General features: G+C 39.6%; 1 protein-coding gene across 4 annotated transcripts in view; it reads right to left on the bottom strand.

Moving 5' to 3' along the window:
• A1CF (APOBEC1 complementation factor) overlaps window positions 1–20395 on the bottom strand; it is a 65334-nt gene extending 44939 nt beyond the window's left edge. For 2 of the 4 annotated variants that reach the window (XM_019538595.1, XM_019538597.1), the window contains exons 1-2: window positions 20324–20395; window positions 6133–6276 (exon numbers count right to left, since the gene is read on the bottom strand). In XM_019538595.1, coding sequence (XP_019394140.1) covers window positions 6133–6231 — 99 coding nt within the window. In that variant the 5' untranslated portion in view covers window positions 6232–6276; window positions 20324–20395. Of the gene's footprint in view, window positions 1–6132; window positions 6277–19806; window positions 19898–20323 lie in introns of all 4 variants that reach the window. The other 2 variants (XM_019538596.1, XM_019538598.1) reach the window with 2 other exon arrangements.
• Between the last annotated feature and the right edge of the window lie 7576 nt (window positions 20396–27971).

Here is a 27971-nt window from a genome sequence, read left to right as displayed (position 1 = left end):
GTGGGGGGGGAGTGTTCCTTCATCACAATCCATGTTCACTAGAGGTACACTGATACATCAGTCCCATATCGTATTGGCACAAGAAATTGGTGAAGATAAGGAAAATTGACATTGGCCATCAGCTTTTTTTTGGCTGATGTGGCCAATAATGTCACCGATAAATGCTCTGTGCATGACCGCAGCCACAGCACAGCACAGCACACAGGCAGGCAGGAGTGCAGCCCAGCAACGTGGAGAGCAGTGTCTGGCTGGTAAGTCTGTTGTGGGGGAAGGGGAAGGGGGAGGGGAAGGGAAGGGGCATGGGGGGAGCAGACTGAGGTCCCTGCATTGAGGGAGGGAGTGGGGCTGGGGCAGGGGCAGGGGCAGGGACAGGTGCTGCATAGCCAGGGTGGGGCAGAACATGGGATGGAGCTGCAAGCAGCTCATTTGGAGGAAGTGGGGAGGGGGTGGTTCCTGCCCCTACAAACACCCTGGGAGGGCATGGGGGATATGCCCCCCAGTTCTGTGCATGGGATGAATGCAGGCTGGTGTTGCAGTCTGGGGCCAGGGGGAGTGCCAGGCTCATCCTGGTGGTGTTTGGCCATGTCTGTGCTTGGGATGGGTGGTGGTGGTGCTGCAAGGAGGAGCTGGGTGTGGAGAAGGGCTGCAGTCAACCCCAAATTTGCCATAGACCCTGCTCCCAGCACTGCTGCTGCCTACCCTGAGGGCAGACCCAGCCCAGCCCCCCTGCTGATAAGAGCTCAGCACTGCCTGCAGCAGCAGTTCACTGTCGCCCCATGCACAGATCTGGGGGACACACGCCCCCCATGCCTCCTCCAGAGGTGCATGTCCTCCCCTCCCCGTGCCCTCTGGATGAGTCATGACTCCATCCTGTGCCCTGCCCCTCCCTGCCTGGACAATGCCTGCCCCAGGCTCAGCACCACTCCATCCTTCACTGAGGGGGCCTCAATCTGCCCCTCCACCCCTGCCCCCCCTGCCTTTTCCCCTTCCCCTTCCTCTCTTGCCCCTTCCCACCAGCAGACTTACCAGCTAGACGCAGCTCTTCAAGTTGCTGGGCCACATACTGGCAACCAGATCGGTATCAGCTGATATGGCTCATTAAAAATCAACCATCGGTATCGGCACAAAAAATCTCTATCGGTGCATCCCTAATGTTCACTATTCCCAGAAACTAGCTAAAGAAGGAGGTGAAAGAAATGATCAATTTTAGATGAGAAGGGGAGATAGAGAAGGAGAGAATCAATGTGAAGGAGAAAAGACCATTAGGGGAGGTAGAATAAGATAATTTATATTTTTAACAGGGATTCACTAAGGGAAATATTAGATTGCCAGACACCTGAGACAGTTACAGATACAATGGCTACTCTTTGGGTAGAAAGTACTTAGGAGATATATATGGAGTTTTCTTTTGGTTCAAATTTCACCTAAGCTCTTGGTTGCTGGTTCTGACTTCCACCCACACCATTTTTTATACAGCATGAGATAAATACTTATTTGCCAACATTAGTACTGGGTCCAGCTGAGGAAGGAGGAGTCTGGCAACAATAATTTCAGTATTAGTATTCCTCATCTGTAATGATATCTTTTGATTTTGGATCTTTTCCTCCATTCTGGCATTTATGCCTTTTTCCTGTTTTTACATTTCTCCTTCAATGCCTCTTTAGATGTGGACACACAAGGCACTGACACCACTGCAACCTGTGTTTGCATTACTGTAAACATGGACCACCTGTGCACAGCCCTATACTGGTATAAGTCCATCCACTCTGGGGTCCAGTTACTTCTCAGAAAGTCAGGAGTAAACATATACTAGTATATGGCTGTCCAAATCTCCAGTCAATTTCATTCAATGCAAACAGGCTACTACTGGTAAAGCACTATAATAGTACCCATTAGGCCTGTGTGAAGAGGGAAATATTTGATCCAGATTCAGATTCAGCCAATTCAGAGGACAGTGATTCGATTTGGAGATTGCTTCGACCTCAGGCTTTCTGAACGTCTGTACTTGGCCCTGTACTTATAGAAGCTGAGAGGTTAGTCAGTTCACTTTCTGTAATACTCCCAACTAGTTTTGAAATAATTTTTCCTTGTGGAATAAAGGGAAACAGACTTACACAATCCATCGCAAAATGAAAATGATTAGGATATTAAAGGAAAACTGACTAGGAACATAAGTGAAGACAGCCCAAGGCCTCTCCCTCAGCTTGTTATTTATGGATCATCAGTTGAGTAGATACAGTAGGACTTATTCATTATTATGTTTCATACTGTAAATATTTCCAGCATAACAGTAGAGTTATAGAAATACTTTCATTCATGGGTGGATTCCGCAGCACAAGAACTTTGAACATAAAGCTGAAAATTTCCTTCTGCCCCAAAAGAAGGTACAGACATTTTCTGAAAGATTAATATAGTTAGTGCAATACTCTCTTGACACACAAGAAATTGGATGAGACTCCTATTGATCCATTTTTAAAGCTGAACCTGAAGTGCAACTATTCTGTTCAGTTCTGTCACACTCTTAACTGTGATTATTATGTAACATGTCCCTATTTTTATGTAATCTGTAAACCACATTCATGCATTGCTAACTGAAAGGAATTGAAAAACATGATGAACTGGCTGAATATGTGTGCCACATATATTCAGCTGAGACCATTTTGAGATTTACTATAGGATTTGTAAACAATACTAAAAATTCAAACACTTTCTTTGGTAAAGTTAAAGTGCATGGGGGATGACCCATCAGGAAATAAAAACCTGTTTCAACCAGACAGGTCTTCTCCTTACGATTTGGAAAAATTAAATTACCCAGGTTCTTTCTTTCCACAGATTGGTTGGATGGGTTTAAAAATTGTCTTTATGTGCTATTTGCCAGGTAAGTGAGCATGGGATAAACCAAGAGATTACAAGTTTGGACAGTGTGAGGATGTTTGAAATAAATAAAAACAGATTACTGGTAGATGGGAAGGGGTGAAAGGAGACACATGGTAATTTAAGAAAAGGGAAAAGAGTGAAGGGAGAAAGTGGACCAACACAGAAGAAGTAGAGATGAAGTAACTGAAAACAGAGGGAAATCAGATCTAGAAAAATACTGGTAAAGGTAGGAAAGAAAAGGGAAGGTCACAATAAAGAAATATATATACAGACGAGATATTAGTTTTAATAACATTTAGCATTGAGTGGATGACAGATGATTTAGGTTTCATAAATGCAAATGTTTGCTTATGCAAGCACACAGATTTATATGTTATAAAAACACACAGTTTGCTATGTTAATTATATATGGTATAGTTTTGGTAGTTCTGGGTTTCTTTTAATCTTAATATGTCTTGTTCGGTAGTATATCACTTAGTGTTGTAGAAAGAAGAAGGGATGGGATTTGAGACTTGGCAAACTTCACAAGATCCACTATTATTACCATTTTCAATTATATTTTCTTAGAGAATGCAACATTAGTCTTACTATTGCTTAATGCTTTTGAAAGTGAAAGATGCTTGTGCCATATTTGGCTTGAGGCAGAGTCCAAAATCCAGTAAATGCTTGGACATTTTGAATTTGAAAGAACATTTTACCTCCCAAATGATACCTGGATGTTATAATAAGCTTCAATAGGAGACAACAGTGTGTTTTTCTTGAAAAAATAAACAACCCCCGCAACTCTCCCTCCACCCCCTCCTCCAAACCAGCAGCATACTTGGTGTTAGTAACAGAAGTGTCTCTTGCAAATCAAGGGAAGTGACTGTACTCCTCCATTCGGCACTAGTGAGGCCTCACTTGGAGTGTCCAATTGTGGGCCCCACACTTCAAGAAAGATATGGACAAATTAGGAAGAATCTATCAGGCTAGGGCCAGACATTCAAAAAGCCTGAGCCTGAATTGATTCATTCTTCACAGGTTAGTCTAAGCTGCGTGGCTTAAACTAGTTAATAACTGGACAGACATTCTCTGTTAAATCAGGAAATACAGGCACGTGTCTGCAGTGGCTCAAGTTGGAAGCTGGGGGGCACTAGATCATGACTGCCAGTGACTGCCAAAGAGGAGGAAAGAGATGCCTTCCAAAGCTCTCACCCCTCCCTGCTGGAGTGGAGGGGGCATGGCCAGGCATCAGCCCAAGGCTAGAAGGACACACAGGATGCCAGCCATTGGGTGGAGCTGCTGCCAGACTGATGAGTGGGGATGGGAAAAAAGTCCTTTCTCTGAAGTAAGCATGTATTAAACACAACAATTTGAAAAGCATACAACAGAGAGCTACCAAAAATCTTCAACTAAGATGAGGTACAGCCCAGTAAAACACAGCAGACACAATTTAGTCTAACTTAAAATGTAAAGCAGGAAGACAAGAAAAAGCCTGGCATAAGTCTTATTATCCAGAGGGAAGAGTGTCTCCTTACAGCCAGGCATTCAGAAAATCTTTGTTTAGGTTTTACAAGTTCAGCTTTATAATGTAAATGTAGCTCTCCGCATTCTTTGATCTGCAACTTTCAGCCAGAAGCTATCTGCAAGTTCCCTTAATTCCATCTCTGGCACATATGTGTGATAATTGTCATGTCTTTGCCAACACTTCCCACCTCTCAGCCTGGGGCTCTAGGCTCACAGGTTCAGGTCTTGCCTCTCTCTTCTCCAGAACTGCTGTGGAATTAATCCCCACCCTGGATGCAGGCAAGCTGGACAGAAGGAGGAATTAACTCCATCTCTGCCTAGCTGCAGAAAAGCTGTGGAGGTGTGGCTGCAGCTTGCAAACTCCAGCTGCAATCTGCATGGTTTGCCAGTGGTGGGGAAAGGGGATGAAGGGAAGAATTTGCCTCAGGTGCCATGGCAGGCCAGCATCTGGCCATGACTCACCCCTGCTCCAGCTACCGAACAGAGGGGAGGGGCCAGCCCAGCTCTCTGGAGCAGAGCCCAGCCCAGAAAGCAGGCCTGGATGCTGGGGATCTCTGGTTTAACTTAAACCAGAAAGGGGTCTGGGACAGACATTGCATAAACTGGTTTGACCCAAATCAGTTAAGTCTGATGCTACATTCAACCACGTTTATCTCAAACCAGTTTCAACCACTTTCAAATTGATTTATACACATTGAATGTCTGTTCTGTTACAGGTTTAAACCACTTTCTGATCACTTAAACAGGTTTATGTGTAATGTCTATTCCTAGCCTCAGAGAGTGGCAAAAAAGGAAATGTGATTTATAAGGAAAGGCTGAAAGAACGAGGATTATTTAATCTGGAGAAGAAAAGATTGAGGAGTGATTTAATAAGAGTCTTGGAATCTTCAAAACAGTCTTCAAGAGAGATTACAAAGAGGATGGAGATAGCCTTTTCTCTGTGGCTGTAGGGAACATTGACTAGGAGCAATGGCCTCAAACTGCAACTGAGGAAATTTAGATTGGAGAGTAGAAAGAATATTCAGACTATGAAGATAGTGAAGCATTGGAACAGGCTGTCTAGAGGTATGAAATCTCCATTCTTGCAAGTTTTCAAGAGCAGGTTAGAACGACACTTGGCTAGGATGGTTTAGCTAGGAATGATTCTGCCTTGAGCAGGGAGCTGGACCAGATAACCTTGTGAGGTTCCTTTCACCTCTACTTTCCCACAATCCTATGGAGTAATAAAAAATAAACAATATTTTCCTTCTCCTGCTTTGAGACTTATTATAACAGTTTTTAAACAGAACTCTGATTTTAAAAGATAAAAAAAATCTCTCTCCTTTGTCATGTTAGATAAATCAGATTCTTAATAAGTCAAGGTTAAAGATAGGTACAAGGTGGCAAATTCAGACCTTGATCTAAACACTTGTTTAAAATAAAGAATTTCTGATTTAATAGGTTGGTTCCATTTGCAATTTAAACTACTGCAAGATTCAGAAGTGGCTTTAGGTGGTCTATGTTCAGCTTTAGGTTTTTGTTATAAATTTATTACAGTGTAACCAAAAACTGATGGAAGATTACAGTCCCATACTTAAATGATCTCTTATACAAATATCTGAACAAAACTTATGTTAAAGGCAAGAAGAAAGAGAAAAAAATGCATTGTTAAATATTTTCTTGTCAAGTCTGTGATAAAGACTATTCATTTAAGTGAAAGTTTGACACTATGCAAAAAACAGTATCAGGCACGTGACTGTGAGTTCCTACCTGGATCAAATTATATCCTGTGCGCTGAATTAGTGCACGGAGGGCTGCTTCTTTCTGTGTGCCGGTCAATCCATCCCCGGATTTTTGATTTGATTCCATTGTGAGTGATTATCAGCAAAAAATCAGGTTAATTAGGGGTGCTCACTGCAATCAAATTTAAGATAAATTAAATAAATTAATTCTTCTAATAGGAGAAGGTCCATTTCATTGAGGATATTTACCTGGATCATTCTCCCTAAATCAGTAATTTGAGGTAATCTTGCCAGAAGAACAACAGATCTTGGTCACGAAACAACCTCTCCATTCACATTTTATGCAGAGAAGAGACAGGAAACAATATTCAAAGGCATTGCTACATTTGGAACGAGGTGTATGCATGTGGGATTTAGACACTAAACCCTGCAAGCAATTCTATGGTGCCAGACCCTGGCATTGGCATTTAACCTTGAGCCCTCTCAAAAACAGTGGACCATTTCCCAGGCTCTGTAGAGCATTGTATGGGAACTGGGCTCAGATTTGGCCCCTTGGAGAAAAATATTTGCTATTCTCTATTCAAGTTAAGATTTTGAACAACATCTGTTATGTGATAGCTGGGTTCAGGATTTTAGTTCTGGGCCAGATCTAAATTTTTAATTTAAAATTGTTTTAAAATTCAACATTTTTTTTTGGTTGAAGTATTGGTTAAGCTTCCTTTCAAAAAGGTTTGAATTAGGTCATGGACTGTCAAAAGAACATATATTAAGAGTGGCTTTTCTGAATGAAATGTTAATGATAACATTTACTGTGCACAAAGCCTTGAATTCGTCTGTGCAGATAGTATTTTCACATATAAAAAGAATCTGAAGATGAAAGGCTGAATTTGGAGGCCAGCAAAAATATAGCTGTCCAATAATGAATATGCTACAGTCCAAAGGTGTTACAACTTTTTCTAGGTCCTTATGATCCTCCAATCACTTACTTGTATACTTAGCTTTATGTATGTGAAGAGCCCCTCTCAACAAAATGAGACTAAAGCTAAGCATGTGTTTAAGTTTTTGTAGGGTCGGGACATAAATTATGATCTAGTCATTTAATTATAGTTACATATGATTTCCTCTTTCATACATACAGTTTGGATAGTGCTTATTTAAAAAGCAGCTATTCAACATAATGTTCTCTCTTTGTTGTTCAATGTGTATCCCCCTACATCATCTACTGCATGCTATTTAAACCCCGCTTTGAAGACAAATGATTAATTTTCTTCGTAGGCTTTTCTATAGCACTCATCACCTGAGTGTTTCACAAAAGTTCAATACATGTATTTTCACAATACCCCATGAGTTGAGGGACAAAGATGTGGACAGTAAGGTTAAGGTCAATTGTGCACTAATTCTGAGTGCACACTTTTAGACATAGACCTGAATTTTTAGAGTAGTTTAGAATTATACAGCTCTTCATCTGTTCAAAATACAGCTTCATTTAATTTCATTTGTGCCCATAAGACCTCAGCACTTTTGCAAATCAGGCCCTAGGATGTCATTTTGGGCTTCCAGAAAGTGAAGAGCAGCCAGTTAGTTACCACCTTTGGCAAGTTTGGTTTAATTGTCTCACATTACTCAGGAATGTATTGGCAGAAGCAGAAAAGAATAGTATAATCCAGTTATCCGGGGAAGCTTTTAAGTGCTTTAACCTTCTTTTTACAGGGGTATAGGTTGTAGCCATGTTGGTCTAAGGACATAGGCAGACAGTGGCAAAATGTAGCAGGTGCACGTGCACCCCCTGAGAGCACTGGCACACCCCCTCACAGGCAGCGCTCCCCACTTAAGTGACAGCAGCAGGGGGCAGGCAGGAGTGGTGGTGCCCCCCCTGTGAGTGCTGGCTGGGGAGTGGGGGCACCAGGTGAAGCGCTGCTTGCACTTCTAGGAGCTTAGCTTGCGCTTCCTGGTCAGCACAATCAGCTGCAAGGGGGCCCCCCCGGGCAGTGAGACTGGCTGCAGGCGGACTCCCCCCCAGCCACTGACTGGCTGCTGGAGGGGCATGTGCCCTCCCTGACTCAGGCTTTCTTGCATGCATACCAGCCTCTGGTTTCTTTACTATTCATTCCATCCAGAAAGAGCACACATACCAACTGCAGATGCTTCCTCAGCCTGATGAAGGGTGTTTATATTCAAAAGCTTGCTAAAAAGAATTTTTCCAACTATTTGAGTTGGTCTAATAAAAGGTATCAGCTTTACCCAAAGAACCTTGTTAACCTCCTTTCGTCTTTTTGCAGTTGCCTGGACTTGTTCACTTTACATTATCTGACTTCTGTGACGGATGAAACATAGATCCTAAGGGGAGTGCCTTCCTTAATGTACAGCCCCGAATAGTTAAATTCTTTGTGTTTAATGAGGCAGAAATAAATAGTGAAAAATAGTGTGTAGTTATTTAATTAAAAACTATGTATCATAAGCCAAATTAAGCTGCACATGCAACCTTAACTGTGGCACTTTCTAACTTCAGACTGCTTGTTTTTGAAAGCTGGTGTGTGTGATTTCCTAGTTTTTATAAAAAGCAAACAAAGCCCAGCAATGTTATTCTTTGGCATACTGGAACTCACATTGGTCATGAAGAGTATTGGAAGCTTTAGCTGTAAAGCATAGATAGCTCTTTCCTACTTGAGCTAACATATAAGTGAAAGCAGTAAGAAGTCATTCTGTATAGATAAGCAGTAAAAGATGGGGCACTTTGTAGATGAGTTTCACAGATGTTTGCTGACAGATGACTGGTGAGATTTGGGGATATTGAATTCCATACTGGAAGAGACTGTTATCTAGGGATTACAGCTGATCCTTTTACTACTGTACTCAATCCTTTCTGCTTTACCTTCATAAACCTATCCCAATTTTGCCTCTACTGAACTTGGCTCCTTGTCACAGTCTTGTCTTCCTCATTAAGTTGATCTCAGGCTCCAGTTCTGAGATTTCTAATTCCAGTACCAGGCTTTGTCCAGTAACTCTAGCCTCATTTTTTTAGATTGCCTGTCCCAGTGCTCCCTACATCCAGTCTCCTTGCTCACTAATTCATAGTGACCTATGCCCCCTGGTTCCCACTCCCCTGTGAAGGATTAAGGCAGTGGATTTCAACCTTTTCTTTGGCATTAGGGAAATGCCAAACTTTCACTTTCACTAGTTTCACTTTGTTTTTGTTTTTGCTACAAAAACATAGTAGGGCAGTTCTTTTGTTGCAAAAAGCTCAGAAAGCCCACAACAAGTCAGCACGTTTTTGACACTGGATTCCTATGTGAGTTTGGGTTTATCTTGTGAATTCTATGTTTGCACACCTGTGGCACCCTGGTTGAAAAGCATTGGAGTAAAAATCCTTTGCTGCAGTGTGCCTTGGAGTGTGAAATTTAACTGTGTGAACTACAGCTATGACTACTTTTATTTCTTTCTTAAAGGGGGAAAACACTCTTTTCATTCAGAAAATGGTATTTTTGGTCATTTGCTTTCTGATTTGACTCTCCCTGTAGTTATAACCCTTACTTATTCTCTGCTAAATTCTGAAGCATTTAGATAGTGGTGTCTGCTTTTAATGTATTTTACATTTAATTTATTGCACAAATTTCAATGTTATGAGGTTTTTTTCTGATGTAAATGTACTGGCTAGATGTTGCTATCAGATACACATGTGAAATCCCCATTGATATAATTGAAATAAAAAGACTGCTTGACCACACCTTATGTCAGACTTTGGCCTTGAGGATTTTTCAGTAGAAACTAGGCCACCAAACTATAATGAACTGAGCTCTAAAGATTTTATAAGTCCCCAAATTACCCAGCTTTCAAAATCTTCTACTAACATTTCAGTCTTATTTTCAGCTAATTTGGGTCATATTATTTTGGCCTTTTAATCTGCTTCCTTACTAGATTTTTATATACTTTTCACTGCCTACAATACACATCAATAGTTAGTTTTTATACAATTGTATACTTGAATTATTTGTTGCATACATTAGAGCTAGTTGAGAAATCCATTCTGTTCCCCTGTTTCTTGGGTGATTTCTCTCTCTCTCTATTTTTTTGGAAGTGCTTCATTTGGTTGTGCTTTTCATGAAATGTGGTAATTCAGTAATTAAGACTAATGTGCCCTGGCTGATGGATGGACCATGTTATTTAACAGAACTTTTGAAAACATTCATTCTTTTATTATAAATTGAAAAAATAAACCAAAGCCTAATAATAGCATTGGTCTATAAGCATAATACTACTTTTATAGAATCTGGGAGCTATGTGAGTATGTGTTCACGCTCTCTGATTTTTTTTAATAGGTTTTAAATTAGAATTCAATTTTCTGAGAGGATTTATTATAACTGTTAAGAAGTTCAGCGTGAAACTGTGAGGAGATATATTTTATAGCTGAGGCTTGGAGGTTGCTTAATGGGACCAGGTACAGACATTACACTTTTGCTGGTATAAGGGATCAGAAACCAGCCTATACCCATAATAGAAAAGAAGTCGCACACAACTGCTTTATACCTGTAACAGAACAGAAGTTTAGCACACAATACAATGGCTTAAAAATATCAGATCCTGGTCTAAGATGTTCTCTCACCACCAAAGGGTGGATGTGCGTTTTGTTTGCAGCCTTCAAACTATGTTGCTTGCTGAAAGCCATACAACTTGGATCAATTCTGCCTTGGGCTTTTTGAATATCTGTACCCAGCCTGGTTTCCAGTCTAGCTGATGCCTGATCTCAGTGATCTGACACGATAATTCCCTTATGTGCTGCTACCTTAGGTTGTTTTCCTGTTCCCAATGAAGTCAATGAAAAATTCTTTCTGGAGACCAATGAGACAGGGCAGAAATTTTATTTGGAATTAACATCTGATGCTTCTTGGCATTTATAACTGGACTTGCCCATTGCAATGATAATTTTTTCATAGCCGTTACATTTCTGACCCTGCCTACCAACACAAGTCAGTATTAGTTGAAATTTGTTTGGCAAATTTTTTATCTAAAAATGAAGTGCCTAAAGTAGCAGGTGATGAGCTATTGTTTTAGAAATCAACTGATTGATGACTACTCAAAGGAATTTTAACAACACCCTCTCCTTCACCCTTCAGTCCAGCTGCCACTTGTCATGGTTTTATAAGCAAAGCTTCCTTTCTAAAAATACCTCTTGCCATCTGTAATCATCCGTGTGAATGGCAGAAACTCAAACTCCTCACATGAAGTGTTCTGCATCTGCAGTTCTCACTGAACTTAACTGAAGTTGAAACTGAACAGCCAAGTACAGGAATGGGGCCTACTAACCAGGTACAAAGCCATCCTATATTTGAAAACTATCTTCAAGTTGCTCTTAGAGAATATTGGAATTTTATCTATGCATAGTTTTAATTTCTTCTGGTGCTACCAAGTCATTTGGGTCTTTCCATAACTACACATTAAGTAGAGTTTGTACGTGAGAATTGCAAATCTCATTTGCTGTTAATCCATTTCTGACTTCAAGTAATCTGGGGTGGGCCCCAAAGTAACGTCCCAATTTGCAATTTAATTCTGTTTATTTATGATTTAAGGGAATTTGATTTGCTTACCACTGAAAAATCCAAATAGAAATGTAATCTTCATTAAAGGCATTGAAAGGTTATCGACAGGTGTCCAACTGTAATGCTAAAATGTTAACAAAAAAATATAGCACTATATACAGGCATACAGGTGTTCCAGCTCCCTGGCTGTAGAGCTACAAAGTCACCTCAATGGAGCTCTCTAGCTGATGGGTGACAGGGGATTGCTTCTTGAGTCTGACCCCAGGGCAGCATGATCACTGATGGCTTTCTTCCAGAAGGGGAGAGGACAGGTCATAATCTGCATAACTGTAATATCGATTCCCAAAACTCCGGATGACAAGCGCATAAAAAATGAAGAGCAACAGAGATCAAGCCTATGCTTGGGCAGCATATCTGGTTTCCCAGTGATAATTCATTTGGGCCAGTGAACATTGATATCACCAATGCATGCTGAGTAACATTCCTAAAAGTTTTCAGTGGCAGAATCTTAAATCTGAATAGCTAATTTTATACCACTGTGTGCTTTAAAGAATCTTTGTCTTCAAAATACTTCATATATAAAGAAAAAGATAATCAGCTCTCCCTGTGCCTGAAGAAAGATTTTTGTATTCAAAAGCTTGCAAAGAACAATTTTCCCAACTATTTACTTGGTCTAATAAAAGATATCACATTTACACAAAGGACCTTGTCTGCCAAAGAAAAAGGTACAACATTCTGCTTACCCTGCTTCTGATGCAGGCAGTCCTCGACTTACAACATTTTGAGTTACAATGTTTCACACTTACAATGTTTATAAATTGACACCCTGTTTCAACTTTCTGATGTCAGTTTTGACTTTACAACACTTGATCTGATGCGACGCCACACCAGTGAAAAGTTTGCTGCGTCGCTCATCTCCCTGGAAAACATCTGTCCAAACTTCCTTGGACACTTTCTTTAAGAAAGCAGACAAGACTCGAGACAGACTTGCAGCCAAGACTCCTGAGAAGACTCCAGCCAAGAACCCTTCAAAAAGTCCAACCAAGAGCCTTTCAAAAAGTCAAGCAAAGTCACCTCAAAGAAGTCCTTCCAAATCAATGATTGCTATTTACAATATAAATACATTAATGTAGCTAAGTTACTCATCTATAATTGATAGAGTACAAAATTCTAGGGTATTTTTAGTGAATATAGGGTATTGGGCCTTGGTTCAGGAACCAATCCCCCAATTATAACATTGTTTCTTATGAGAAAATTGGTTCTGAGTTACAACGTTTCAACTTAAGACATGGTTTTCAGGAACCAATTGTATCAGAAGTCCGAGGACTGCCTTTACGTGATTTAGTTTGTTCAGAACTAGCTTGAGTATATCTGCAGAGTGCTGCACTAAGCCAAGTAGACATAAATATGACGCCTTCAACAGAATAATGTAAGAATGTTGGAAAGAAAGCAATGTTTGCACAATTTGTACCACAGAGTTGGTTTTTTTTTCTCGAAGTTACTAATAAATACCTAAGACTAGTGTTGGTTTAGACTGTATGCTGGCTTCTTGGGATACTGAACTTGGCATGTGGCTTAATTAAAGGAACAGTCTGGAGTGGAAATGGGGGAGGAGAAGTGGCAGCAGACCTCTGCTATCTTGCGGAGTAACACCTCTGGGAAGAAACCAGTAGAGATTAAAAATGTGGGAGGTTGGACTGATGGAGGATGCTTACTTAGAAGTGAGGAAGGGACCTATGTAAATTGGCTTTGATTAAAGAGAACTCCCATAGCAGACTGATCTCTTGCTACCACTACCGCTTCCTCATAATAACCATCAGTGGAATAGTGTACTATGAAATTTTACCTGTGTTCTCCTTGCATCAGCAAAAGAAATCTTGACCCCATATTTTTGTTATGACTACTTTGTTATTTCGCCAGTAATTCAGGGCATGATCATACACCCTTTAAATCCAATGAAAACGTGTTATTGATTTCAGGAGTCCATAGAGCTGGCCATTATTTTACCATATGTTGCAGTTTCCTTTACAAACCTGAAGATTAATGTAACAGTACAAATTAAAGGGGCAATTACACTGCAATAATGTATCATGTGTTACCAGGGAAGAATGGCCTTAAAGCCAGTTTAATGACCCCATGATAACCTCTTCAGAGCCTGGGAGTTCTCCAGGGGCAGTGGAGAACCCATGGATTCTTTACCAGCTGACAACCTGGAGGGTAATGCCACTGCAGTCATAGAAGGAAGGCAAACTGGTTAATGCTGATCACTCCTGCAGTGACTACAACATTACTGGAACTTGAACTAACTTGGTCAAAGTTAGTTTGGATATATTTATAACATATTAGTCTCTTCTGATGTTGGCCCTTTGAAGCCATTAGCAAATGGAACTCCCAGGGCAGGAACCAGTGTAATTTATGTTAGGAAACCAACTTGGAATGAAGGTCAAATAATCCTGGCCACCTTGCCAGGAAACTCCTCTGTATGCTTCTGTGTATAGATGAGATTTGGACCATCTTTTTTTAGTAGGTATTGCCAGTATTTTTTTATGTCCATCCAGTTTATAGTCCAAATCTCACTTGTTTTACATGCATAAATAGGCCTTTTGGAATCGGTGTCTAATTGTGTGAGCAATGCAAGAAGTATTTGGCACTGTATGATACTGAATTGTTGCATTCTATAGGTGAGTTTCCACAGCAACAGACTTTTCAAGTTACTTTTGTCTGTCCTCGCCATGACCTAGGAAAAAAACTACTGTTACAGTTTCTTCTGATTGCTGCTGTCATTAAATAAAATATTTCCTGATAATCTATAAAGTTTAATAAACTCCTGAATGAGTTGGTGTTTGTCTAGTGAAATATTACATAAGTTTTGGGGTGGGCCTCTGTTCAGAGAATGAGTCATGTGACTACATCCCATCCTAGGCTCCAATAAGCTAAAGCATGCTGTACAGTATGCATCCTTTTCTGTTATTTTCTAATAAGTCTTTGCAACTAACATTATCACTTCATGGTGAAGCCACAGTGCATGAGTGATGTGATTAGAAGAGCTAATCTAATTCTGGAGTATATAAACAGGGATATGATGTAGGTATGAGGAGAGGTGGGCATACCTCTGCAGGCAGCACTTGAGATAGTTACTGAAATATTGGGTCTAGTTATAGTGTCCTTCAGCCAACAAACCGAGTTTGGAAAAGGCTCAAAAAATTAAACAAAAATAAAACCGCTATAAGAATTGAGTTCTAAACAATTTGCTTTATATTGAAGGGCTTAAACCTCCTAAATTTAGCTTACTAAAGGAGAAGATGAAGGCATTACTGCTTCGTGGTGTGGACATAGTCACATGCGAAGCAGTTTTCTGGCAAAAAAAAGGGCGGGGATGTGTTTTTTAATTTAGTAGACAAAGGCATAACATTGTCCAGTGAGAAAAATTTAACTTAAACAACAACATCTCTTGTTATCTATCACTTAGACTTTAACTCATGATTAATTTTTTTTCCCCAAGAAAAATCAAACTGTAGCTCAATCATAAAATAAGGACTTGAGGCAGGAATTTATCAAGAACAGATTAATGATCTATGATCATTGTGAAAACTTTGTTGGATGTACTGGTATTAGATTTAATACACTCCCTTCCCCTGGTCACAATTTGCTTAATATTTTAAGTTTAAGTCTTGTAAGAAATGATAGGATCAATCCTGAGAGCTTGTAAGAATCAATGTAATTTCTGTGCCCGATACTTACTGCATATTTTCATAGCATTTGTTTCTTTGCTGATACACACTTTTGTATGTATTTTACTCTGAAGACCTGGATTATTTGCAATTTTATTATTTGATGTAAATTTTAAATTGATAAAATAAATAGCAAGTTTTGTAATGTATTACTTGTCCAAAGTTAGCAGAAGAAAGCCAGCTATGTTGTAACTGACTTTTTGATGATTTGTAATAGCTAAAGGTAAATGATTTACTGAAGGTCTAGTTATTTCAACATCCTTCTGGAATCACTTGATTAGCTCAAAAACCCAGGTTTGTGGCATAATATCTTGAGCTAATTTGTATAGAACCTGAGGATCTATGACTAACATCCATTTGAACAAATTATACATGTACTCATGCCTTATGTGATACACAGGCTTTGTATTGACCATTACACAATATAATTAAATGTTACCAATGCATATTAAGAGTCTGATGCACTAGATGCAACTGAAAAATTTGGCTGTATACAGCTGTACATAACCACTAGCAAGACAATTTTCATTATTACAAATGAGCTTCAAAATGGATGATAGCAATTATGGACTGTAAATGTCTCTGAGAGATGCCTGTTTTTCCCCTTGTCCTTTGAAGATTCTAGAGACTTAATCTACTATTATTAAATAGTGTTTTATAACTGTGTGTGTTGGTTTTTTTCATGAGCAGATATTATAGTTGGACTACACTAATGCTAGATTAATATGACTAACGTTAACAATATCTTATTCAGTTCAATAACTTACCAAAAGTAGAACATTTGACAGCTGAATGAACGAGTGTCTTAAAACTCTCTAAAGCAGAAGGAACAAAGAGGCTTAACAGATGGTCAGAATCTATGTAACTTTGTACCTCTGAGTTACTACTGACTCAATGGAGCTTCAGTAATAGACATTCTTTAGTGTCTGGAAAATTGCCTTATGACTTAGACCATAGGAAAATTAATACCTTTCATGAATGCTATCAAAGGTAGGCATTAGATAACAGGGCATGGTTGTAGTACCTTCATGGCTGCTTATGTTATGGTATAATGATAGTAGTTTTTGAATGGCAAACAAGATTGAAGGATCCCAGGCAGATATTAAGGACACAGTACTCCTATCTTCCTATTTCCACCCTGGCTTCTATTGTGATTTTTCACAAGCTCTCATAAAAAGGACTAATCATCCATGCCTAGATTTTGCTGTTGCCGTTCCTTTTCTATCCATCTGGGGGGACATCTTCCAAGTTGAAACTCCTACTAACTGCATTTTAAACATCTCCACAATTGAATTTATAACCCAAAATTAGCATGTGATTTTAGAACAGATTAATATTATCATTGTATTCTACAATACTAAGGGTACAGATTTAAGATTAGAAGGCACCTGGTGGTTTCTCAGCTCCTTCGAGAGCCACCACATCATAAGATTCATGAATTGATTGAGAGCGCTCTTAAATTTAGGTTTCTTGCTACTGCTACTCCTCTCTTCTTCAAGAACCTCACTCCTTTGGTTAGGATGCTTCTTTTAACCTATGTTCTAAATTTATACATAACTAGTTTTATGCCCATTTCTTCTTGTGTCAGTATGGTCCTTTACCTTAAATAGCTTTTCCTTCTTGCTATTTAAATCCATGATCTATTTACACAGGACAATTCTATTCCCCTTCCAGCCTTTGTTTTGCAAGACTAAACATGAGAAGTTTTCCTAGTCTTTTCCTAAAGCAAGTGCTCTATTTTCATGATTATCTAAGTAGACTCCTTTGAACCCATTCTAGTTTAAATTAATCATTCTGGAACCTGGGTATCATCTTAAGTTCACAATTTTTTAATGGCTACATCTATCAATGGCTTGAAGTCATTCTGTGATCATCTGTGTTTGAGTCTTCCTCCTCCTCTGTGTTAGCTTTTATGTGACACCCAATTTGTAGGAGAAATTCTATTTGTTAGCCCCTAAGTACATTTTATAATACAAGATACTACCTATCCTATTCCTCTTTCTATTTCCAGATTTTTAGCATTATAGCTAGCCTGAGCATGGCTGGGGTAACACGAAAGCACCAAGAAGAGCAGCTGTCAGAGGAATCAAGGGGAGCTGTTACTTTCCTAGTAAAAAAATTGAATAGCTACAGTGCCCAAAAGGAAAAACTAATATTTCAGTGCATATTATTGGAAAGCTGTTAATAACTACAGTAAATTTTTGAGGGTGGATATTATTAATACATTTTTTTAAAAAGCTGCTCAAGTGATCATACTCTAATGTGAAAGATTTTCATGGACCCTGATCCTAAATATTCTGGTTATTATGCAAGAGTGGAAACCAAACTTCTAATTTTTGATGTTAATCACTTTTAAATAAAAGTCTGGGCTTAAATGACACCATGTTGGTAGCACCAAAAATTGATATCTCTCCCTGCAACACTGAACCTCTGGCTACTGCTCCTGCACCATGCATCACCACCTCTGTTCGCTTTCCTGATGCTGGAGCCAGAGTCACTGCAGGGTGAGGGGCAGGTAGGGGTGGAGGGCAGGGGAACTGGGTCAGGAGGGTGAGACCTCCCTTCCCCCCAAGCTCCATTCCGGCAATCTGTCCCATCCTTAGGCAGTATGGGGTGCTCGTGCCTTGCTCACCACCTATCATGCTACTGTTGATAAGAAATCATTTTAATACTGACAGTCATGTTTTTTATTCTTGCTTTCCTAAACTGTTGTTCAGCTCTTCTTGTGCCACAGAAATGCCTGTTTTGGTGGATGAAGTCATTAGTTTAGAGAATGAGAAAAGCGAGTGTACTACAGGATGCACAATGCTACATAATTCTTACTGAGCCCAGTTAATAGGCATTTGAATGTCCCTGAAAATACTGAACAAGACCTGGAATTTAGCCCATCATCTGGCTTTTGAGTGCCTGAACAGGGAGAAAGACTGTAAGATCTTTCTGTCATACGCTGTGTATTATTAGGGTCTCAATGTCCAAATACTCATGTAGCAACATATGTTTTATGCTAAGATCAGTAATGCAGTTAACTGATACCTGCAAATGATTTTTCTACTTCAGTGAAAACATACATTTCTGATGCTACTCTTCCGAGCTGCTTTTTTCATTCAGGCTTCCATGTTAGCAATGTTCTTCTGAGAAACCTAGTTACTGTTTCCATGAATAGGATAACAGAATTATGTTTATCCTGTGTAGATCAATATCATTTCTTGTTTGAATATATTGAGTCACTGAAGTTTAATGAAAGTTCTTTTGTAATTGTCCCCAGAGCACAAACACTTATGAAATTAACATCTTGAGTGAGTTCTAGTCACTAAATTTTCACCTCTTAATGAAGGAAAACATGTAATTCTTTTAGTACTTATTTGGTTTTTATATTATCAACTAGAATTTTAAGCATATGTTTCTCCCTTAATACCTTGGTAATGTTTTCTATTTCTTTTTAAAATAAATGTTTCCCAATTCTTTTGAAGACAATAAATGTATCTGTTCTTTTCTAGGTTCATTGAGATCAGTCCTGGGAAAATGTTAGGATAACTTAGTGTACTTACACTTTGGCTGTATGTGTTTGGGTCCAGAAATGGGTCCTGTTCTAGCAGTGCAACAGTAGAGTCCAATGATGCCACTTCTACATTGCCTTGTTTTACTTTGAACAGTCCCACTAGAAATAGTTACGGCTTGGTATGTGTGGAGGTAGTAAAGCATATGTCTTAGAGCTAAACCACATCCAGACTGTTCAAAAGAGCAGTAAATACACATGGTGGTTCCACTGTACTGAGTTCATTGTATTAATACTTCTCTTGTAAACAGCGTGTGCAAAAATGTTTAGCTTGCTTACTTATCTTATTTACTTTTTTAAAAGACTTGTGCCTGGAGCTTTTAATGATGAGTTTCTTAGGCCATACAGTTAAACATTTATTCATCTCCAATTGTTTCAGCTTTTTAGGTTTCTTTGCCTTGAAGCCAGAATTCAAATATCCTCCTAAGAATGAACTTAGAATACAACAGTTTCTGAATATAAACCCATTTCTCTTGGTTGTTAAACTCAAAAAATGCTTTAAAATTAAATAGACTTTTAAAGTCATCCACAGCCCCATCCGTAGCCATTCAAGATGTGTGTATTTGGAAGCAGGGAAGTGAAGGAGGAAACTACTTGGATCATAATATATTAAACATTCAAAGTATTGCTGTTTTGACTGGGTATTGTATATGAAACAGATGTCTAAGAGAAGTGACTGCCTCAAACAGATTAACTCTTTCTGCAGGGAAAAGGAATATTGAGAAAACAACAGGAGGTGTACACAGGCTGATACCAGATATCATCATGTATCTAATGATTAGCTATGGAAAGTTGTGTTTTAACAAATCAAAAGCAAATTGTCTAAAGTCTCCTTTCCTCTGTCAATCTCATTTCTCAATAAAGCATGGTTGGTCACTTACATTCATTTAAGAGGCATCCACTCACCACTGTCCATACAGAAATGTTAGGCAAGCTGTTGCTTGAATGTCGTATCGTGCCTTCTGAGGGTTGCTAAAATTGAGGACATCATCTTTGTGCTTTTAGGAAGGAGAGGTTGCATGAAATCCAATCAACAGTTAAAAACTGTGTCTAGCTGTTGTCTGCTGTAGCCCTTTGCTGTTAGCTATGCTAGACAGCAATCTACCATAGCCTGGCATGTCCAGTACTCATGACCTTTCCAGAATGCTCATCTCTAAATCAGACATTTTTAGAAATTAAGCAAAAAACCCTGAGAATTGTAGAAGTTGGGATCACAATTTATGTCCATAGTGCTGTGCACAAACTAAGTTGTTTTTTTGCAGCAAGAGCTGTATTTCAGGCAATCCCTACAAATCCTATGAGAACACAGAGTGATGAAAGCATCCTTTAACAAAACGTCAAAAAATACTATTGCCTCATTTATAAACTTAGAGTGGAAAAAACAAACGCGTACTCTACCTGAGCAATTTCAGAGATCGTCACCTGGAAAAGTTCTTCTTGATTATGGGGAGTTTGCGACGTGTCACTCTGGTTATTCTCTAATCATCATATCAAACTCCAAAGGTTCAGCAGCCTCAGGTTGGTTTACAGTCCCTGCAGGTTAAACTTTAACTCAGTCTATCTTTCAGCTCTATGCAGCCCTTTGACCAGATAACTAGGTCACTGCAGCTCAGACACTATCTACACAAACTACATTTGTTTACAAGATTCAAAGGACTCAAGTCCAGAATATGGCTTAAAATATGACTTACCTATTTTTTTATCTAGACCTATCTGGAGAATTCTTTTTAACTTCAACAACAACTACACTTCACTTAAAACCTACACTGGGCCTCTTTTAAAAAAATAGAGAGCTTTGTTTATCTATTTCATAGAAGGTGCCTATCCTATCATAAATACTACTATTTTGTTCAGGTATGCAATGATTTTGTTGTACTGGACTATAATGTCGAGCGTGTAGCTGAAGTAAGAATTTGGCCATATTATATAATATAAAATCTGATGTCCCATAAATTAATGACATGGTCAAAAAAAGTCTGTGTATTTGCTAAATTTTCTTTGTTTGAATTCCCTATAAACAGAAAGCTGCAAGGGGAAATAGAACAAAAGCATATTATCATTGCAAAGAAATCTTGGGGACAACCATAGTACTGGAGAAAATAAATCCATCCTGTATAGAAGCAAAGTGCAAGAATCGCAAGTGGTACTCTCTATAGGTTTAGCTCGCACAAAAAATTCACTTGTGGGTATTAAAAGAATGATTTGTTTCCACCTTCCATTCTTCTAGCATTTTAATCTATATAGCTCAAGGTGGAAATTGCTTTGTTTTTCTAGTGATGAGAAAGCATGCAAAATACACAAAGCATGCAAAACGCACAGTGGTGTGTTTGGTAAAAATGATGTTTTGGGTTATATGCTCCTTTTAATTAATGGATTAGCTTGAATTGGACAATCTGCTTCAGAGCCCTGTTGGTTCCTCTGTATCCAAAACTGCAGTCTTTTTGATATAGAGAGAAAAAAGTTTGCTTTTTCAGGAGCAAATCCCTTCTCTTAATTATACTCTCAAACAATCATTTGGAGTAGGACTGGTGTTCTCTTATTGGTGAGCCATAACTACTATTAGTACTTATAAAAGAAAGTTTTCAATTATCTGATTTTTATTCTTTAGGCTTCCATAAACTGTAAATTTCAGGAATCCTACCACCTCAGAAAAGGGAATCTAAACAGGGCAACTCCTTCCATCCTCCAGAAACTGGACCTCTGGACATATGAAGTTCCTCTTATAAGCCTTGATGTAAGCACTATGGCACAAGCATCCATGCACTTGTTAGGAGGAAGGCTATTGTTTTTATAAGCTGGTTACAACCACTTACTGCTTTCATTGTCAAACACACCAAGTCATGCCTGGCATACTATCTTCAAACTTTTCTGAGATGTAACAGTAATTCTGACACCAGCTCGAGGATAGGAGCATATTTTTATCCATACCCACCCAGGTGACAAGATGTCATAATGTAACTACTGGCTGGAACAGGTGCCTGCAGGGTGAACTAACTCTAAAGCAGTGGGGCTTGCTATTCAACAGAGAAGCATCAGGCTAATCCAGCTGCCAAAAACAATATTCTCAGTACAGCACATGTAAAGAACTTCAGATTTATAAGTAGTCACATGGTTTTCCTAGCTATCCAAGGAAGCCAGTATTCAGAAAAGATGAGTACTATCAGTTTTCTGCACTTCCTCTGACAAATGGGTGAAATAAAAATTAATTGTGGGTTTGCCAAAGACAGTTGCCATCATAGTTCCTCACGATGGAACACAGTTTTAGTCACTATGAAAGAAACATTTGATCCACCATTTGTAGGTGGAAAGTTGTCAGGCTCCTTTCACACAAAGCCTAAATGCTGCAGCGACAAAAGTTTAGACAATATAACCATCACCACACATTTAAACTGCCCAGAAGAAACTAGTACTGTAAGGACTGGAAACATCCATCCTGAATTGGTGGTGGGCACAAACAATTTTTAAGTAACCTTTTTTCTACTGATATTGGCCCAAATTTGGCTTCTTATTAAAAATTGATGCAGATTAAGAGGTAAAGGAAGAGGAGATGCTCCCTTGCAGCTCACATTAAAGAATATCCATCAGGAAAATGTTTTGTTTTTCCTTTGCCTTTAAGGGTGGCAAATTGTGCTTCATCATAACAATGAAAAACTTTGTATAACATTCACATGTTAGTCTGATCAGGCAGATGACAGGGTAGATTTGTACCTCTGTCTCTGATTTAGTCTATAGAGTTGAGCTTTTATAAGCAGAGGGCTTACTGTGAAGGGACTGCAAGAAGCATTGCTCCTAAGCAGAAAGCTGTGATTTGAATACAAAGGCTAGAGAAAGGAGAGGGACTCTTGGGATTGGTAAGGTGGGTAGGAGAGAGAGGAAAAACAAAACAGTTAATGCATCAAGGAACATAGGGCTCATAAAAAGGAATCCAGGTACTGGGATAAAAATCTGTAGTCCATAGTTTAAACCACACTTAACACAACCCCATCTGTGTATGAATTTCTGTTCTGTAATTTCCCATTCAAGTTTATTTTTTCAAGTTTTTGTGTGTGTGTGCTAAGAACAGCCCCCTGAGGTCAGCAATGGAAAGTCCAGAGAAGGCTCCAGTGTTCTGCCACAGGCTTGTCCCTTTCTGATATTAACATGAGATTTCTGTTCATTCATTCTTACATCTAGGGAATCTCCTATCTGTCCAGTATAGACAACAGAGGGGCATTGTAAGCAGGTGATGGTGCATATAACGTTGGTAGAGATGCAGGTAGTTTAATCTTAGCTATTAGGATATTTGTTATTTAGTTCAGTGATGATGTGGTTGATGAGGGCACAGCTGGCATTTGGGTCTAGAGCAAGGTCTGGTGCCCTGGTGAGGAAAGGAGTTAGGTTGTCCATTGATGGAAAGATATTGTTTGGGAATGTGGGGCTGCATGTAAGCTTGGAAATATTTATCCCCTATGGCTACCTTGAGATGATCATCTTTGGTCCTTAAAAATGTATCTGAGACCAGGGGTTGCAGGTACCAACCAAAGGAGTTCTGTTGCCCTTGTCTTAGGGTTGGTGTTGGGGAGGTGTCTGAATCTGGCTGTCTTCATTTGAATGTATTTTAGATATACCAGGAGGATGAGAGGGCAGTCACAGAGGAAGCAGACTTCAAGGTCTGTCATAAATATGTTGGCATATTATGGGTCCATATATGTGCTAATGGCCATGCTGTTCTTCTGTAGGTATATCTTGAGTAATAAGTAAAAGTTGTCTGCTTGGGCTTCTGGGAAGTGGAAGATTGAATCCTTTGACAGTTCCAGAAGTAGCTGCTTTAAGAGTTTTTCTGGTTCCTTTGCTATTGTACCATGGAGTGGTCTGGGATTGGCATCATGACAGAGGGAGTTCCTGGCTCTTTGGTAAGCCCATTATTTATGAAAGCTTTTGCTGATTTAGTTAGTCTATAAAGGTGCAAATTTACCCTGTCTTTGACTAACAGTGCTATCTGCTGTTTTCTGCCCCAGCAGTAATACAGTCATGCAAAACTAGCTTTTGATATAGACAAGGTTTGTGAGATGGACTAAGAGTATCCATTTTGTTTAACTGATTGGAGAATACAACAGACTTTTTGAACTTATCCCAAATATGCTTGGGAGAAGGGAAAATCAATACAGTACTTTAGTACAAATTGCTCACAATTGGAGAAGGGTGCATTTATATGCAATGTCCATGAAGTCTAAGTGGAAAGTCTCCAAATACTATTCATTTTCTGGTGGGAGTTCCCTTTTGAGTATCCAGGCTGGCCTCAAATGTCTCTAGGTAAGCATAAGAAAAGGGAAAAATCCATTGAATCTACTGAAACAAATGTTCTAGTGTTAAACAAATATCTAGAAATTTTATTTTTTCAAGCATCTTGTATAAACTCTATAATTTTGGTTTTGCTGACATGTTCAAACTGGAAAAGTATCATATTGTTTATTTAGCTTTACAAGTCCTCTCTTCTTTTGCAGGAAAGTTAGATAACAGGTTTTGCTCAGAATAAGCAGAATCCTTCCTTCCTTCATTTTTTCCTTCCCCCCACCCCCAACATTACTATTATGTTAACAAGAGATATGACCTTGACACTGTATTCACCATTTGTTGGTGTGCAAGGGTATATAAGTTGCCAGTTTAAGTAAAAGAGTTTAAAATATAGATGAAAACTAGAACGTATTTAACAGAAAACCCCATAAAATTGAAGTTAAAATTAAGATTGGAGGGCCAAATCTTGCGCTTCCAAAGAAATTAGGACCCTATACTAGGGTAAATTGCCTCCGTCTCTGCCCATCTGGCAACCGGGGCCGTCTGCACCCCTGCCACCTCTGCTGCCTTCCCTCTGCCAATTTTGGGAGGCAGTGGGGGAGAATCTTAGTTGGAAGCATATTTCCCTAACAGCATTTAACTGAAAACAAATGTTATCAAAAAGCATGTTGTAAGTTAAACCTTTGTGGAAAGATTACATGTGAGCACCATCATTCAGCAGTGCAAAGTTGTAATATACTCATTGGCTTATTCTGCTTACTGAGAGATCAGTTGATCTTTCTAGTGGCTTGCCCTACCGTGGCAATTCTTTGAAGCCCCCTCTGTAGGAAGGACTCATTACTCAGTGGGAAAAGCTGCAGATGCTAACACAGCCAGGGCTGTGATAATTTGTGTTGTTTCCTCTGGGAATACAGCAAAAGCCTGGGAACCTAGCTTGCCGTGTTTCTATTGGCTCCTTTATTTTGTTTGAGTCATGCTCTTAAAATGGGAGAGAAGGGAAATAGCTTGATGGGGACATAGATGTCCAAAGGTTTCTTGTTTCAAACCTGATTTCCTGTGGCTATTCAGCCTGTTGTGGGAGTAGCAGGCTACAACACTTTATCTACTCAGAAGGCAGGGTAAATTTGTACCTTATAGACTAAGTAAATTCATACTGCATGAGCTTTTATGAGCTGGAGCTCAGTTTATCAGCCAGAAAACCTCGTCTTTTGCAGGAGAGAACAAATCTGGTGCTCCATAACCTTTCCTTGCGCCTTGAGGACTTTTTTGGTTGTTTGTTTGGTTTGGGTCTTTTGTTTGGTTGGTTGGGTTTTTGGGGGAGGAGGGGATGGGGAGTGAGGTGGCAGAAAGAAAGAATGGACGTGTATTTCTCTCCTTCTAAAGACCATTCCAGTTTTTATTTCTTTTTGAAAGTCATATTTAGGAAGAAAATGTAAAGAATATAGTAATACTTTAGTAATACTCCTTAATGATCATATTACAGGCAAAGCTGTGCTGCTTGAGTTTGTGTCCCATCTCTTCCTGACTTGAAAATGAAATACTTCCCACTGTGATTTTTTCCCCTAAAAGCTTCAATGAATATGCTCCCTTGACATATTCATTTTTCTATACCATTGTGCTTTTCTTAAAGTCATAATGAAGGGAAGAAAAGACTCAAATAATTGAATTAAGTGATTCAAAGCATCTGTGAACTACACAGTAAAGGGGTTAATTACAAAGCCACAATGGTCAATAATTACCACTGGTAGCTGCAATCAGTAGTAAATTGACACCAGCACAGTAATAAAATATTTTAAAATTGAAACTTGATTTCTCAGCCTGTTTGTATGTGTATTTGAAATTAGCAGTTCATAAACAACCCTGGGTAAGCTGGTCATAAAGTACTTACTAGTTTCATGATGCTTGCTTTTTGTTGTCTCCAGTTAGTTTGGCAGACATGCAAATGTTCTGTTGCAAAGAAGGTAAAAAGAATTGCCTGTTCTTATCAAGCTTTAACAGCTGTAAAAGCAGCAAGCTAGTCACAAGATACAAAAACATGGCTATATTTTAAATAAGATCTGATTTACAAAAATTTAATTGTAACTTGTTGTAAATAGCTTTTCTTCAGATAAAGTCCTGGATCTAAGTATGTTTTGCTAACATTTAGGGTTTTTTTTTAATGGATAAGTATAAATGTCTCCAGTGCCATGTTCTTTGAGGCAGTTCTAAAAGAACTGTGTAACTTTACAGTTTGTCAAAGCTGCAGTACCAGGGCTGTGGTGCCACATGTAAGATAGGGGTTACAATAAGAAAGCAAGAGATGGCAGGGATGGGAGGGGCATAGAGGGGCAAAGAGATGTAGCAAAAAAGAGTAAGGAATGGAGAGACTCTTTTAATTCCTTGGAGTCCAACAGTTTTTATCCAAATGGGTCTAGAAATGGAGTCCAGTTTTCTTTAAATTCATGTAGTTTGCTTTTGTCATAGTGGTTCCCCAGGGAAGTGTTTGCTCTGGAACACTGAGGCCTTGTCTGGGTTGTGAGAGTGCTCCTTTATTGAGGCCAGCCCAGGAGTGGCTTCTAGGGTCAGGTAGGGCCCTTCCTGGTCTGAGAACCTGGCCTTTTGGTCCCTGCCCCTTCCTGGTTGTTTCATGACCCTGGCTCAAGGAGCTAGCTTCCAGTTCAACGCTTGAGAGAGGGACTTAGCATTTTCTATCCCCAATGAGCGATAATGACCTGAAATTTCAGGCATAAAAGCAGAGAGCTCAATAAAAAGCAATTATTGAAACAAAGGCTGCTCAGCCAGAGATTTTGTCCCGTCAGCCTTCAGAGCCTTGAGCACCCCAGCGTTACTCAGTTTCCCATCCAGGAGCCCTCCATACCGCTCTGTTTTCTGGCACTCCATCCAGGAGCTGAAACCCTACTGCCTAGCCTGCTCTCCTATTATCCGTTTATCTCAATCAGCTTCTCTGGAGTCACCACTAATCCCACACTCATTGATATTTCAATGAAGTTATTCATTCAGTGGGTGTTAGGGATCCATCGCATCTCCTCCTGTGTGTCAGCGGTTCTGGGACTTAACCTTTCATTCCCTGTGTGCAGGCTAATGAGATAAACTGAGGCATACACTATAACAACATGGACACATTTAAAATAGAAATAACCATAGTCTGTTATAGTTTTCTACTGTGCTAACTTATTTCTTTGGTTACTGATTTGCTGCTTTATTCTGAACATAACCCTATGCATCTATTATGCTAATACTGTTTGGCTTACCTTGGTTCTCTGGAATCTCCCAAAGACTGATTCCCAAGTTTGTAACTAGTTTAGCAGGTAAGTATTCTAGGGCAGGGGATCTCATTCCCCGGCCCACAGCAGGTCGGCTGCTGGTCTGCAGCACAGTCGGCTGCCAGACCAGAAGTAGCTGCAGACTGGCAAACCATGGCCCCCCAGAACTGGGCAAAAAGGCTGCTGCTCTTTCCTCAGGGCCTATGGCAGCACAGGGTTTGGCCCACCCCCCTGCCTGGGGGTGGGAGTATCCACACCTGTCTTCCAGCTGGAAATTCCAGCTGCAGTAGGCTGTAACTGCTAGGCCATGGTTTGGTGGGTCATGTCCACCTCCAGGCCACGGTTTGCCAGGCTGTGGCACAAAAACTTGGGGAACCCCTGTTCTAGGGTATAACTTCACAGCAAGGAATCATCTGTTGACACTGAATCACAAAAAGGTAGGGCAGGAAGGAACTTCAGGAGGTCATTTATTGCAACCACCTGCTCCAGGCAGGATTGTAACTGTCAAA

The sequence above is a fragment of the Crocodylus porosus genome, unplaced genomic scaffold (assembly GCF_001723895.1).
Source record: "Crocodylus porosus isolate Cpor-Errol unplaced genomic scaffold, CroPor_comp1, whole genome shotgun sequence".
Lineage (NCBI taxonomy): Eukaryota > Metazoa > Chordata > Crocodylia > Crocodylidae > Crocodylus > Crocodylus porosus.
This window is presented reverse-complemented; position numbering and strand designations above follow the sequence as displayed.